The 17,124-nt window shown below is 35.3% G+C and overlaps 1 protein-coding gene across 8 annotated transcripts in view; it reads left to right on the top strand.

Moving 5' to 3' along the window:
• Dscam2 (Down syndrome cell adhesion molecule 2) overlaps positions 1-4,453 on the top strand; it is a 431,544-nt gene extending 427,091 nt beyond the window's left edge. For 7 of the 8 annotated variants that reach the window (XM_069036617.1, XM_069036623.1, XM_069036626.1 and 4 more), the window contains 2 exons: positions 3,798-3,888; positions 3,940-4,453. In XM_069036617.1, the coding sequence (XP_068892718.1) occupies positions 3,798-3,888; positions 3,940-4,180 (332 nt within the window). In that variant the 3' untranslated portion in view covers positions 4,181-4,453. The remainder of the gene's footprint in view (positions 1-3,797; positions 3,889-3,939) is intronic. The other variant, XM_069036619.1, reaches the window with a different exon arrangement.
• Positions 4,454-17,124: the final 12,671 nt, after the last annotated feature.

Below are 17,124 nucleotides of genomic sequence, written 5' to 3' on the forward strand. Positions count from 1 at the left end.
TATACATCCCCTTTCTTACATCTGGCATCTATCTATCACCTCACTCACTCAACGCCCACACTAAATGCACAAACCACATGCACCCGCAAAAGACCACAACGGTCATATCAGTCCTAGCAAATTTACACAATAACCATAAAACATGTCAACTATTTCTAACACACATGGGAAACGCAGAGGGCTGTCTTAGATCTGTCAGCAAGTGTGACTAATGGACATTTGCCCTCGTTTCGCATAAATGAAAACTACCACGGTCCTAACAAAACAAAAAAAAAGGAACTTATGTCTAATTAATCCATTTTTCAACATCTGTAACATTCGGCCTTTCCTGACCAGTTCTCGTCCTCGAGAACAAAGGGACACATCACACCATCCAAACTACACAACACACACGCAATAGACAAAGTACATTCAATATTCTATACGAAATACAAGTTATTATCTAAATCTAACATCCAATATGAATTAATTATCCTAGGTCGGTAACACAACAACTTAAAACATGACTAAAAAAAGAACTCTCATATAACAAACCTACCCTAAACAATTATACTCTACAAACAGTTTACAATCTCAAACACGATCCACAACACAGATTGTTTTATGAGACCGAACACTTTGTTGCGCCACTGGCCCTCCCCTAGAGAGCGCACCATCCTGTCCTCGACCTGGTCTACCTCGTTGCCGTCTAGGACGACGGGGACGTCGCCGATTCCGTCTTTGATGCTGCCCAATCGAAGTCTTCACTTGTCGTAGTTGACCAGGAGCTTGAGGCGGTACCGCCCGTCGAATGAGAACCTCTTCCTCTTCGCGATGAACCCGACAACCATTGTCCACTTCACTAACGATGACCGGAACCGTATTCACTTTTCTGCATAAAGTACCCTCGACACAAGTCTCGCCACGTGCCATTTTACTATCTTCTTTCACAGTTACGTCTTTTCCACTTATATTTAACTCCGGAAGTACGGCTTCACCAATTTCATCGGTCTTCACAACACACCTCGAAACCAGACCACAGTCCAGACTAACAATTTGACGCACCCCGCCTTCTCCACATAGGTCGGTGTTGATCTTATTTGATCTTACGACCACATGGCCTAGAAAATTCTCAGGGATTACCGAAGCGTCCTTGGCCCATAAAACTACCTTCTCTGGAGTAGAATTCACGGTCTCTGTTGTGTCCTTTTCTACTCTGATTTCATCTTTCGTTTTGATTATCCTTATGTGCGGCTGTTCGGTGAACGGATGACCAACAAGTAAAGGGATCTTTTGCGTCTCCCTAGGTACCACATAAAAATTAACGTCAGCACCAACTCCATCTACCTCGAGGTGCACATTAGTTGTACCCAGGGTCATAGTGACCGCACCACTGTACCCGACTATTTTGCGCTTATCGGACCAATCGCACATCAAATTAAGTTTTGGCACCAGGTCGTCCCTCATGACACACACCGTACTGCCAAGATCAAGGTAACTCTTCACGACTTCACCATTGACAACAGCATCTTTGTAATATTTCAAGTTGGTGTCATTGGTGCTATACACATGCTGTATCACAAGTGGTTGCCTTCCTTGGGGACACTCTGGTGATTTATGCCCCGGCTGGTTACACGTAAAACACGTTGTCTGCGGTCTTGACGGACACGAATTTGCAAAGTGGCCCACTTCTTTGCAACGAAAACATGTCTTTGTCGACTGGAGTTGAGACGACGGCGATGGCGACGGCTTCGTCTCATGCTTCGGGTTCCCGGGATTTTCGGATCGATTTTGCACACCACGTTCACGCTCGCGATCACGTCTGTCCCGGTTACCGGCACTACATAGTCTTTCAAAATCCATAATGTCATGCAACAAATCATCACTGTCCACATGAAACTTCGCAAAAAGTCCTTGCACAATATTTCTATTAGCCAGTCCCGTAATAATTTGCTCTTTCGTTTCAGAAAAGGACAAATTTAACTTTTTGCACAACTTGTACTTTTCATGGAAGTACGCACTCACTGACTCGCCATTTTCCTGTTGTCGCTTCTCCATTGCCCGCCAACAGTCAGTCAAACTCGCACTTACACCGAAAGTCTTACTAAACTTGGTCACAAAGTCGGCCCAAGTCTTAATGTCTCCGCGATGAGCAATATACCAATTTTTAGCTGCACCCACCAGGTGACTCCTTGCTGTTTCAAGCCTAAACTCCTCTGGCCACAAATGTAACTCCGCCATGGAGATAATTGTATCTAGCCATCCCGTACCGTCTTCGATCTCGGCTTCTCCTTTATAGTACCCAATAGACTTTGTCAAATCCGGCATGATTTGATATTGAGTATGCCGTACCCTCATTTCTTCACTGCTGTCTCTTCTGGAATTACTTTCACTTCTGTTCGTTATCATTTGCAACATTTGAGCATTTTGTTGCATCAGCTGATTCATCGTGTTCAGCATTGCTCCAATCTCTGTTCCTGCAACACCTTGTCCTCCGGCACGATGTTCAGGTTCTACACTCGGAGAATCTAGTCGTCGTTCCAACCGCTGAATAAGGGGCTGATCATCATCACTATCGGACTCGTAATTTCTTCTCGACATGACGATTCAAAAAATTCGTACGCACAACTCGCACTCGACTTACCCGACTCAGTAACAACTACTTCGCTCACAACTCGGGACGCGAAATCACTTCACGCGACCCCACACAAGAAAATATGGTTGTGAAATCACTTCACACAACCACCACAATTAAACTGTGCCGATTACCCCACTGTAATCGTATACGCACCACTCAGATCGCGAAATCACTTCACACGACCCTACAGACTTCACTATACCTCAGAGTTCACTCAGGCAGAATCACACATACCTGAGTATCCCACTTCTGATAATAAAATTAATTGTTACAATCTAACACTCAATTTGTCAGGATTCAAAAAAAACAAACTCAGACCTCTTAATAATTCACTATATTAAGGACTCTTGCAAATCAGTACAAGTTACCAGATCTTAGGTCAAAACAAGAGTGTCTAAAAACTAAGTAAAATCTCATTTATACATCCCCTTTCTTACATCTGGCATCTATCTATCACCTCACTCACTCAACGCCCACACTAAATGCACAAACCACATGCACCCGCAAAAGACCACAACGGTCATATCAGTCCTAGCAAATTTACACAATAACCATAAAACATGTCAACTATTTCTAACACACATGGGAAACGCAGAGGGCTGTCTTAGATCTGTCAGCAAGTGTGACTAATGGACATTTGCCCTCGTTTCGCATAAATGAAAACTACCACGGTCCTAACAAAACAAAAAAAAAGGAACTTATGTCTAATTAATCCATTTTTCAACATCTGTAACACCTATTTTTTGAATTTTCCGGATCTGGAGTTTCAATTCCTAATGCAAATAACAGTGTTTTAAATTTTTATATTAATAAGTAGGTCGTAGATTGTTAATGTAGTAGATTGTTAAATAAATTTTCCTCACTAGTGAGTTTACTTTCTCCATTTTCCTCACTAGTGATGCAAACCCCTACTTTCCTCACTAAATTGAGTGATGAAAGTATCATTTTCATCAATAATCGATGTTGGAAAAAATAATATTTTAGATATTTTCGTTCCAATGTTAATAAAGGTGTGTTAGAAAGATTTTTGTTCACATGTATACAAAAGTTGAAATTCAAGTTTATTTGTACAGCATTTAACTTTAGAATGAAAAAAACTTCTTTATGTAATACATCAAGCATGATGCAATACATGAATCGTACTTTGAAAAAGCATTGCATCTTACACACTTTATTACAGATGTTATATATCACGGAGCTCTATCAAACACTTCATCTGATGTTTCTCCAATGTCCGACCAAAAATCACTCCCAAGAAGAAATAGATCGAGGTATGTTAAAACGTTACCATTAAATTTATACAAATTCTTGCCATTTTACAGACTATTAGCACAAGGAAGAAGTCCGTCACAAAGACAAATGCTGCCACACTTGTCAGTAGCAGAAACTACTTTCACGGAAACAAGGTCACAAATCGAACAAAACACATCAGATCGTCTTGAACTAAGTGAAGCTGAATGTGACATCGATACATTAAAAAAATTAAAATTAGGATTAAAATCTTCTCTTTGGTCTAAACCAAATGGTTCAGGGCAAGCTACGGACTATTCGATTGCAGTTTAAAAACGTAGGAATTAAAATGTTTCATATCAAAATTATGGTAAAATTTTATATAAAATTCTAGTATTATTAAGTTTGTGATAAATCTATTTGAAATTTTGGAAACATTTTGTAAATGAATTGAATTAATAGAATAGGAATGTAGTTTACAATGTCTTCTCTTTTAATAGATGTAAACAAACACAATAATTATCTGACACAAAAGTATTCTCTTCTTTAGTAGTACGTATAAACGATATATTTAATTTTTTTTAAACATAAATAAATATTATTTCCAAATCCAATAAATATACAATTCATATTTTTCCAAAAAATCTTAACTGAGAAAAACTGAGGAATATAATATATCTTATTAAGTTTAATTATTAATGAATATTGATTTTTTAGCTAATGCATGAAGTACAAAATATTTTTATTTTATAATATCGAGCGATCAAATTAATTTGTAATCGACTCGATTACAAATTAATTTGATCGCTCTTTACAAACATTTCCGACAATAATACGGAATCTGGAAAAGTGCGCCGAATGCTTGCAGCATTTCCACGGTGAATGGCAAGGGAAATCCTCTCGAAAAGGAATTTCTTTGATTTTGAATCGCCTGATTTCGCAATAAGTCGGTTTCCGATGACATTAATGAATAATGAAATCCATGGCTTCTTTGCACCAAGGGTCTAAGGTTTCAAAGGTTAAACCTTTAAACATGTAATTTGACGAAACTAACTATATTTGCTGTGTTTGCGTTTGCACGCCATTTCAGCATCAAAACCTGAAACTTCAGATGTTTTCAAAACGTAACTGTCTGCAAGTGTATCTACAACAATAACGTCTTAAACTAAAGGTTGACCTTTAATCCATGGTACTAAAGTCATCCCATCTGGGCGTTTTCCATCATCCCGAGACAGTCTGTTTGGTTCTAAAGTTGAATTAACATGAAGAGAAGTCAAAGACCGGTTGATAGTAGAATTAATTTCAGTGTGTCTGCAAAATCTACCACTGCTTTTGGAACAACTTAACATATTCGGCAACTTTCGCATTGCATTTGCAAATATGAGGTGTACAAAGATTGCAACCCAATCTTAAACCTATACAAACTTGAAAGGAAGTGTTACCTAAGAGCCGTTTGACACGAGACTTATTTCAGTACTGAATTCAGTACAATTGTTGCGCGCGCTGATTCAGTGAGCTTGGATGCAAGAAAACAGTAGTGGAACTATGTAACTCGGAAGAAAGAAAGGAAAGAAAGAAACAAGAAAGAGAGGAAATTTCCTAGTGCGACTATGTAGCGATGTTTCTATGACGCGTCGGAAACGTTCGGGTCTGGAAAGAAGTGTCATACTATCGTGACAATTTGAGCTGAAAACGTTCGCTTTCGTGGATATTTTTAGAGGAATATTATTTTATTCATGGTGACTTTTCGCCTGGCGCGCCTGTCAAACGTAATTTCGAATTTCGTGGTTTGTTTTAAGTTTGAGTTTATATAACACTGTGGATTGAATACGATATAAATATGAATCCGATTTGATTTTTAAAATTGTTCTGATATGAAGAGTGTCTAAAAAACATTACTACACTTGAAAATAATTGATATCACATTGCTAAAAGCTAAAAGCGTCTGAAACCGTACACATACAGAGGCTACTTTTATGACTTTAGTTAGAATAAAATGCAAATTTCCAATAACATTGTTAAATCGATGGAAGCTTCCGGTGGGAATTTAAGAAAAAATCACAATAATAACAAATCTTGCCAGAAAGTGAACAGTCCTCATTTTCCATAAGCATATCAATTACAGAAAATGTACAATATACCTAATGTATAGGTACAGTCGATGGACAAATAAAACTGGGACAAAAATGACAATCACATAAGTCAAAATTTACAAATTTGCATGGTTTAATTACGGCTTTATGACAAATAGGTTAACTTTGGTATGACATATTATATAGACACTGACAGATATATTGACAATTCAATGGTCTGATTTACATAGATTAAATTTTAAGTGTCCCAGTTTTATTTGTCCACCGACCGTACGTACAGGGTTATTCTAAATTATTGTAGTCGAAGTAGGCGTGAAAATTGATTGTAAAATTTATGGTTGCCGCTCCACATAAAAAAAACATCAAAATTATGTGAATAAGTGAGTACACACCGGAGTTAAAGTATGTGCAAAACAACTCAATATTACAGAATTGGTTGTAAAACAACTCAATATTTCTGAATTCAGTCCTTAATTTAACAAAAATAAATAAAATTCTCATCACCGCACTTTTCACCTAAAAAATGACAGTGACAGCGACAAAATTAACAGTTCACATGAAAGCGGCAAACATTTAATAACATGGGCATGGCCTACTTAGACTACAATCATTTAGAATAACCCTGTATTATATTATACTTTATATTTTTTATTGTACCTACGTAATCAACAGAGTAAACATAATTACATAAAATATACAAAACATATTACATATATTAATTTATCACTGTTAGAATTGCAAATCAAATATTTTTCAAGATTTTCTGTGGTGCAGTTTTACCGGAAATCGGCAAATACAAACGTAGAGCCGCATCTATAAATTGCATCATGCATAAACTCCATGTTTCATTGTTGCATTAGGTAGTCCGCGTCCGGTAGTCAGTTTAGTGACACGAACCGCACTATACACGTAGCGTGCACACGACAAAGAACGATAACTTGGAAAGACTAGTGAGGGTCTTTCTAGTTTTCTACGCCCGAACTCTGCATCGGCTCGTCCGGTGATGCACGATTCTAGTTACATGGTAGCGTTGTGGAGAATAGACAGGAAAGATAGGAAATTTCTTTCTATCCGAGTTACATAGTTCCACTACAGAACATGTTCTAATTTCTTGGATGTAAACCTGCGCATTAGCGACATGGTTGCGGTACCGCTGTCGTGCAACTGTGCCTGTTTTTAGAGGTGGCAAGTTCGATTCCTTTCAGTGAATCAATTCATTTGATTCATTTTTTTAATGATTCGTTCACAGCTTTCGAATAATTAACCATACTTCTATTTAAAGCTATCTATCTATTTACATTGGAGTTCGAAACGTTAATTAGACGTGTAAATAAAAAATGTGTTTTTATTTGCCATTCTGAAAATGATGTTCTTTATGTCCCGGGCCCATTTTTTATAGCTTGTTCGACTCCTACAAGTGAGTCTTGTCCTGTACCGTACTGAAACGACCAAATAATAATACCCTAATTTTTTTAGGACGCTTTTTTGCATTGCTTTTTTTTCTACCATGATTAATACGGTGTGATCAAGAATGACTGAGTCTGTTGGTAACAATGAAATTTGGCAAATTTAAAATTTACCATCAAAGGTTCATTTTTGTAATAGCATAAACATAACCGGCATAACCGAAAATGTTTTTTGTTCGACACTGTCAGAATTTGAGAATTTTCTCCTATGTGAACGGATTTTGATAAATGTCACAACTTGTCAAAACGAAACGTCAAGCTAATTTTAAAGGTTTTAAGCGATTTGGAGCCTTTAAGGGGCTCGTCGAACAAAAAAAACGTTGTATTCAACTCGTTCGTGTGTAAATTGGGCCTTTCTTGGCACTCGTGGGCCTTTAAAATGGCCCACGCGTGCCAAAAAAGGCCCAATTTACACACAAACTCGTCAAATACTCTACTATTAATGTGGTCTCAAGTTAAAAAATTCAGTCAGCGCGAATTACGAGACAAAAAACACCAGCACTTTTCAACTATTTCATTGCCAACAGACTCAGTCATTGTTGATCACGCTGTATCATCATTATCTCCGTGGCTGCTGCTAGCAGTAGTTGTCTACGCCGCGCCGATCCATATTGATATTATTGTTCACTTTCAACGGTGCCGCAAACTTACGTAGTATTGACACTTGACAGATTGTTTACATTGAAAGCGCATGTGCGTGTACGTATTTTACGAACTTACGTGTCATACAGCAATCCGGCATTCAGTACTAAATTTTAAACTGAACCAGCGCGCGCAACAATTGTACTGAATTCAGTACTGAAATAAGTCTCGTGTCAAACGGCTCTAAAGGTGCAAATCCACGATGAGATATTTTCATGCAATTTTGGTCTCATGATACAAAAATTACACGAACAACTAAATTTCATTGTGGAAACACTCGTGAGAGACATGAAACACTGAAACATATAGCACAAGATATTGTCTCCTGCAAGTTGTTCGTGAAATTTTTGTATCATGAGACCAAAATTGCATGAAAATATCTCATCGTGGATTTGCACCTTAAGAGAGTACCAATATCAGAAGAAGGTATTACATGTAACCAAGATCCTGATTCTCCGCATCGCAAAGCCTTAAAACGAGTCAAGTCTTTAGGTGATGTGAAGATTAAGTCATTGGCAATTATTCGTTTGATATTGATATTATCCCAATTCTTGTGAAGTTGTTGGTCTTTCGTTCTCATTTTCTATATCCCAGACTGCCGAAGCTTCATCATAATGATGAATAATAAGCTCATTATCCTTTGAATTTAGTAATAGAGAAACAAGCTTTTTACCACCATGAATTGAAGATAGGAAAGCAGGGAGGCAAATAGCGGAAATGCGAGGAATTTCCAGTCCACCATATCTGATCGGTAAAGTGGACTGACACCATTGTAAATCACTTAAACGTAAATTACGTATTCTTTCTAAAGAAGACTTTAGAGAAGAATCAATTGAATTAACTTAATTAGAAAATTTCCAAAATAGAGTTGTTCTTAATAAAAAATTATGTTTTGGTATGAAAAAATAGTTCTTGATTAAAGTACTCGTATAACCAGAGTTGCGCGGAAAAGCTCCATAACTTGTTTGTTATTAAAGACATCAAGTTTTTCTTTTTTCTAGATGACAACTACGCTTCTACTGCATATTCGGAAAATATTGCGGTATACAGGCTGTTTGATAAAAAACGCCTCAACCCATAACTTTTTTATTTATTATCCGATTTCAATGAACAAAAAAACCGAAGATATGGTTTTTCATGCGCTACGAAGCAGCCATAAAATAATTTTTTTTTGCCGTTATTTTCAGTAGCTTACGACAGTCCATTTTTTTTTAAATGGACACATGTAGTTTTTTAGGCTCAGTCTGATAAAGTTTTTTTTTCTGAATCTAATGATGTATCAAAAGTTATCGTTTGGTCCATAGCTCGCTTAAAAAAAAACAATTTTTAATTGTGGTTCAGTTTATTATGAAATTTTTAAGTGTACCGTGAAAAACAATTGGAATACAAATAGCAACAAATGTCAAATGTGAGTTTGAAAATTTTCAGGTGCAAACTTGAAGAGTTTTATTATTATTTTCTTGGAAAACATAAATAATTATTATTATTTTTTCTATTAACATTTTGTTTTTGACTAATTACGATTTTTATTACACTCGAACATAAAATAAGAGTCAAATGACTGCTATCCTGCATGACTGACAATGTTATTTTATACTTAAATAAAAAAAGTTTAAAAAAGCAGATGAAAACTTCTAAGCTGACGTTTAGATGACATTTATCGTACTTTGTATTCCGATTGTTTTTCACGGCACTCTTAAAAATTTTATAATTAGCTGAACTACAAAAAAAAGTTTTTTTTTTCAGTTAGCTATGAACCAAATGATAACTTTCAATACATCATTAGATCCAGAAAAAAAAAACCTTACCAGACAAAGTCTTAAAAACTACATGTGTCCATTTAAAAAAAAAGTTGACTATCGTTAGCTATTGAAGATAACGCCAAAAAAAACATTTTATGGCTGTTTTGTAGCGCTTGAAAAACCATATCTTTGATTTTTTTGTTCATTGAAATCGGGTAATAAATAACAAAGCTATGGGTTGAGGCGTTTTTCATCAAACAGCCTGTATACAGAGTGGCTACGAAAATTGGAGTCAGTTTTCTTCATATTGCCAAGAGATGTCGCTGTTTTTACGACAAAAATAATCATAGCCAACTTCATCTAGCTTCCGCTGCGCTCCATACGGCCGTCCCAATAAGGGTATAAAGTTGCTTCCGTATACCTAAAAAAAATTGTTTGGTAACTAGCTCCAACTTGCGGAGAAAATTGTTAATAACAATGATTGACGTATCTTTTCAAATGTACAGAAGTTTCAAAAATATATGAAAATTTGTTTGGCGGAAAAATGTAAACCGGACTTGATACTACCCTTTCGACTGTTAGAGAAAATTCGAAACTTAAGTAAACCAATCGCAGTAACACCATATATGCAGCTTCTGTTGCTTTCATAGCAGGGTATATTGTAAAAAAATTAAATGAAAAATTTCACTGCGACTGTTTTCTCTCTCCTATATTATCTTCTTGAACCCCTGGGCATCTTTTACGTTTAATTAATCTTCAAAATCGTGGCGGTTTGACTTATCCAAATTATCAGTTTGTAAGTCTTTTAAAAGAATTGGCAGATATTACCACAGAAATTTTACCATATTTGGCCCAAGAAAATATTTGCAAACAACTCCTAACAATTTTACATCCACATTTAATTCGTAATTCCCTTTTTATCTGTAATACACATAAAGGCAAAATTTGTAAAGCTATTACTGAAACCACTTTTAAATAATAGTTGTTCAAAAAACATTATTCCATAAAAAGAAAATCAATTGCCAATAAACCCATAAGTAGAAAGGTTTTAAAATTAGACCGATCGCTATCGGAAACTGTTTACGATGATTGGTTTCAAAGCTAGCCTGTTTTCAAAGTCGTAGTATTGTAAATTTTTATTTATCTCCACACCAACTTGGAGTGGCAACTAAACTAGGTTGCGAAGCAGCAATTCATACCACACGAACCTTTGTGAATAACGAACAAACCGTGGCAAAGTTGTTCTTAAATTAGATTTCAAAAACGCCTTTTACTCAGTTGAACGGCCTTGTATTCTAAAAGAAGTGCAATGTCAAACCCCACTTCTTTACCCTTATCTTTATAAATGCTATAGAAATCCTTCAACTTTATTTTTCGGTAATCATTTAATTTCTTCTTCTGTTGGAGCCCAGCAAGGAGAGCCTGGCGGTCCCATGATTTTTAGTCTTGCCATTCAACCAATTTATTTTATCTTTGAATTCTCAACTCAATTCTCAATTTATTCAAGAAAATTGGTCTTGAATTAAACTTTAACAAATGCGAAATCTTTTGCTATTCTGGAGAGACAGATTTAAAAGTCATAGGGCCGGTTTCACCAACTCCAGTCAAAGTTAACTGTAGATTAAAATGCTTCGTTACTTTAGTTACCTATATTGTTATAACAATGTCTTCGTATATTTTAATCTGTAGTTAAATTTAACTGACGTTGGTGAAACCGGCCCATAAAGGAATTTCAAAATTTAGCACCAGGTATTAAAATTTGTGACCGAGGAAGTTTATTTCTTTTAGACTTTCCAATCTTTGACCAAGGCTTCAAATACACTATTGAAAAAACTATCATTACAATTGAAAATCTTTTACACAAAGCTGAACTTCTTAGCAGAGACGTGTCTGGGACACCTGTATGTAGGCACACTCACACAATTTAGCGATTATTTCCGTAGTCTCCGTTTTACGCATTAGTTAATAACGAAATTTTTACAGAATGGACAGTGTCACATGTTTGTGCAAACGTTCTGTGAAAGTGATACGCACTTACATAAGTTAAATAAAATGATTGGCAAAAATTAATAAACTTCAAACTTATATTAACCGTACAATACAAATTGTTCGCAAAGCGATTAACATTAAATTTATGAAGACAATTGTTTAGAGTCACCATTTTCTTTGGAAGCTAGATTAAATATTATCGATTGAAAGTCAAACAACTCAAGAAATTGACAATAAAGTCAGGTGAAGGTGTATCTACATGTGTAAAAAGACAAGCGTGCAGTGTAAAATGGGAAAATATTGAGTCATCTTTTAACAACAGAATTCGTACCTACTGGTTTTATATCAACAGTAAACACAAAGGATCCTTTAATTTTTTTTTTTGTACGACACTGTCAGAATTTGAGAAATTTCTCCTATGTGAACGGATTTTGATAAATGTCAGCACTTGTTAAAACGAAACGTCCAGCTAATTTTAAAGATTTTAGGCGATTTGGAACCTTTAAGGAGCTCGTCGAACAAAAAAACCTTGTATTCAACTTCGTTCGTGTGTAAATTAGGCTTTTTTGGCACTCGTGGGCCTTTAAAACGTGAGTGAAACGAGTGTTTTAAACTGGCCCACTCATGAAAAAAAAAACCAATTTATACAAGAATTCGTCAAATAAACTACAATGAAGAAATCATCCACATATTTTCTATTAAAAATTAAGAATATTCTCCAAGAATCTATGGTTAAATGTAGTGTAATTTTATCTGCTAATTTTATAAAACCTCAAACAAGGGTAGTTAATTTAAAAAGTTTTAGCACTAAAAACTCCCCTGTCGATTCTACTACTGATCTAAAGCGATGGTAACAAGATAAGGTAACAGATAAATTCATTCAGGATGGGCTTTGCATCAACTCTTGGGTCTGAAAGTCAATATTAACAAATATGATCCGCTGAAAATAGACTATTCTACTTTTGTCTCAGTTCCGAATTGTATAAAGAAAAAACATGCCGTCATCAATGTTTGCAATGAGGATGAATATTGTTTTCTTTGGGCAGTAGTGTCTGCCTTATATCCGGCTAATAAAAATGCTAAGAGAAAGTCCTCGTATCCCCACTTTAAAGATGTCTTGACATATGATGATGATCTTCAGTTTCCCATTACAATAAAAGACATTAGAAAATTTGAAAAACTCAACAAATTAATTATCAATCTGTATTGCATTGAAAACAAAAAAATTTTACCTTGCTCTCTTAGCTCCAATGTTGAAAGGAACGCTAAAGCAAGATTTATAGTTCCGTATACATATAGCATAACCTAGTCAAAAATCATAAACATAACATAACTTTTTAAATTCAATTTATAGTTCATGACAAAACGTGATATGATTGTTGACTTTTTAAGTGTCAAACTAATTGTCAAATATGTTTTGTGAAAACGTGGTTTTAGAAGCTGTTTCCTGGGCTGTGGTCTTACACGAGATAGGTCGTAATAAAGAAAGAAGGAAGAAACCACGAAAAAAAACGCGTTACAAAAACATGGATAAATCAGTTACTCCAAATCATTTCCTTCGTCACACCGTCCTCAAAGTCTTTGGAAGACTTATCGTACAGTGCCTTGAACCTTTCAACACACTGTACGATTACAATTTTCTTCATTTTTTCCACCTTTTCAATAATGTTTTTAAATTGAATTTATTGATAGCGTACCTACACGTAACCGTTTCTATGGAAAAATATTAAAATTCCGTAACTTTCATGGTACATAACATAATAATTGAAATTGGCCAATTCATATGTAAACGGATACGGACTTATGTTACGTTAACGGATCTATAAATAAATAACGGGTGACTATTGAAATTTTCACTTGGAGTTGGCTTTGAATGAGTTTTTATTTTTTCTGTTACTTTAGACACACGCAAGAACGAACGACAAATGTCAGTCAGTACAATTGAAACATAGTTTTAAAATGTCAAACTTGTCAGTGTCTAAGGTGCAACGGAAAACAAAGAATGATCCATAGCCTAAGTGAATATTTTAATAGTCACCCGTTACATTTGATTCAATAGGATTCAATTTTGATATGTTATGCCATACGTACACGTTACGGAACTATAAATCGGCCTTAAGACAAAAAATTTGCTTATGTTACCGTTAAAATGTAACTCGAATACGGGTACTAATCCATATAGTTTGTCCGATACGGAACTACTATTTCATTTCACGTGGAGAAAAAATATGTCGGCTCTATTGTCCAGACAGTTGTTGTCGGCACGTGGTCACAAAACATTGTGAACGATATTTACCTAAATTACTTTAGAACAGAAAATTTGCTTGAAAAACATAAAGGTTTATGTATTAATGTTAATAAATATTGCGTAACGTTACTAAAGGAAACGGAAAAATATTTGTCTTTTAAAAATCATCGTTATCAGGAAAAAGTTCCATTTGTTATCTATGCAGACTTAGAGAGTATTTTGGAGAAAGTTGTCGAGAAAAACATGTCATATGAGACTAGAAGCACACCATATCAAAAGCATACAGCATACCTACAGCGTGTAGCATAGCATATTATTTTAAATATTCTTATGATGATCAATTTAAAACAATATTCAGTTAATTCTAGTGGAGGTTGTAAATTTACAAAGCTATCGAAATACATTGCATGATTTTCATTGTCAGTCATCTCTCCTCCAAGAATTTTTGTGGCTATTTTTTTCTTGTTTTCAACTGAAGTATCAATGTAACCCTCACATACAGCATTTGATCGCCAACCACCATGACGCTTTATTGTTAATGGATCTGCTCCGGTATTTGCTAATAGTGAAGTGGACGATCTTCGAAAACAATGCCCTGTGTATTCTTGAGCTTGTGGTAAATTAAGAAAGTTGGCAATCTTCTTTGGCATTGCACTAAATGTGTTTATCCCAACGGGAAGCTTTATGCAATTACCACCTGTGTAACCGACGAAAAATCTTCCATGAACAGCATGATTAGGACGCAGCGCAAGGAATTTTTGTATTACTTCAACCATGTTCACTCCTTCGATGCCTCCGACAGTAACAAAGAATTCTCGGGATACTTTGGTCTTTGTATTTGGTATGAAGATATGAAAAAGCTGTCCCTCTTTTTTCACATTTTCTAATTGCAGGTTAGTTAGTTCATCTACTCTGCAAGCACCTCCTAGTCCATTTATCAAGGCAACCTTAAATATGAAGTTATTGGTTTCATTATATCAAAGATTCAAAACGTTTTTACCTTTATTAACAGAAATTCTTTATCTCCAGCTTCTTTTAAAAATTTTGAAACTTCCTCTTTTGTTAATACTCTGGATTTCTTTGGCCTGTGTCCCACTGATTGCTTTTTCAAAAAAGCAATTAAATGATTAAATTTACTAATATCAACATTTTGCTTCATTGAGATTGTAGCTCGCAGCATTGAATAGAAAGCCCAAAGACTGGAGCACTTATACTTCTTCGATAATTCTTCAAAAAATGCCAGTACTACTTTTTCTTTTGCTTCATTCTTAATTTTCTTGGACGTACACCAATCAGTGAACCGTTTATAAAAATGTTCATACTTCGCTTGTGACTTATCTGGTAAAAGTGAAGAGACAACATTTGCAGCAGCTTCTTCAATTTCCAAGGGCAGATTTTCCGTTTCTGAATCATTCATTATTATGGAATTACAATATTGATGCACAATGTGTACAAAAAATTGTTGACATTTAAAAAATTGTTTGTAACAAATTTGAACGGTTGCCATAATAACACTCCGAAAGTTTCCTTGATTTTTATTTTGAATGAAAATTATAGATTTAGATTTTTTTAGAGTTTCTTGAATTAGGCAGATGTAGATAAAGTTTTGTACATCACACGTGGGCTAGAGCATATTACAGTAACTCGTGTGATTACAAATGAAGCTCGGGCTAACGCCCTCGTCATTTGCAATCATTCACACTTGTAGAGTAATAATGCTTCTATCCCACTAATAAAGTAAATAACTATTATAGCTTTTACTGCAACATTTATAGCATCACTAGAATTTTTAAATTTCTTCCCCTTCAATGCTGATCGTTAAAACGCAATCCTTTGCCACGTTTCAAAGTTTGGACTTTTTCGTTTTTGAATTTTAAGTTTACCAAGTTTCACTTTGGCTTTCATGATGGTGGCCACACCTAATGCTGCCGCTTTTTCTCCCAATGAAGCGTTCAAAGAATGCAACCTCTCTTTTGCCTTTTCCAATAAAACACTATCAGCTTTGTGTCTGTCTTGCAAATCCGGGTGGTTATTATATGCTATATCGTGTTGTTTACGAGCTTCGTCTAGCTTATTTACACTCTGATCTCCTCTTGCTAGTCGCTTCGATAGTTTTGTTCCGGAACCGCAATAGTTGTATCAAGGAATATGAATTTCGAAAGGCAATTTATTAATGAGAGAATTCACAAAACCCTCATCGCGATATCTCTTATTGATAGTCTTTTTTGGACTGTTCACATTTGGTCTCCTCAGCAACATTTATAGCTTTTTCTTCACACCCCTGCTGCAAGAATCAAACTAACTTAATTCTTCAAATATGATTATCTTTATATGTCCAAAACCAAGATAAAAACTTCAGTTTAATTTCTATCTAAATGCGAATAGTACAACAACGGATCACACTCACGGTCACAAATTATGACTAAAAACATTCTGAAACTTAACGGTGAATTATTACCATCAACAATTCGTTGTCTTCTTGTGGGACCATCTAATTGTGGAAATATCATACCAATACCATGATCAGTTTAATAGAACATTCTAACGGTTTAGGATTTGAAAATTCAAAATCTCTTTTTCAACCAAAATATCAATATTGAGAAAACTTGCTGAAACCCAATGAGGATATGAAAACCTTCTAAAAGAGTGGATTACACATTAGATGATTTAATGAATGAATCAGTGGAAGAAAATAGAGGAAAACAAGGAAAAGTTCTTGACACTGATGCTTATGAGCAATACTTATAAACTTTTGATGAAGTACCGAGAGAGTACATTGACGCTATGATTCGAGATAGAAAAAGACAATTTGATCATAGCCCAGGATATTGAAGAGAAGTTTTTTGTTGGAGCTTCAGAAGTAAAATTTGTAGGATCTGATATAACGGTCAATGATGCATTCTATAAAACCACACCGGGACTATATCAATTATTGTTTAAAAACAACCCAAAAAATTATACCCAAGAAGATTTATACACCTATAAGACAATTTTAGACAGTAGTAGGTAATACCTGCAAACTTAACTTTCATCCTAGCGGACAAAAGCAGGGATCAAGATCAAAGAAATATAGATCGATAATCGCTCCTTTATATTT

This window comes from Tenebrio molitor, chromosome 1 (genome assembly GCF_963966145.1).
Source record: "Tenebrio molitor chromosome 1, icTenMoli1.1, whole genome shotgun sequence".
Classification (NCBI taxonomy): domain Eukaryota; kingdom Metazoa; phylum Arthropoda; class Insecta; order Coleoptera; family Tenebrionidae; genus Tenebrio; species Tenebrio molitor.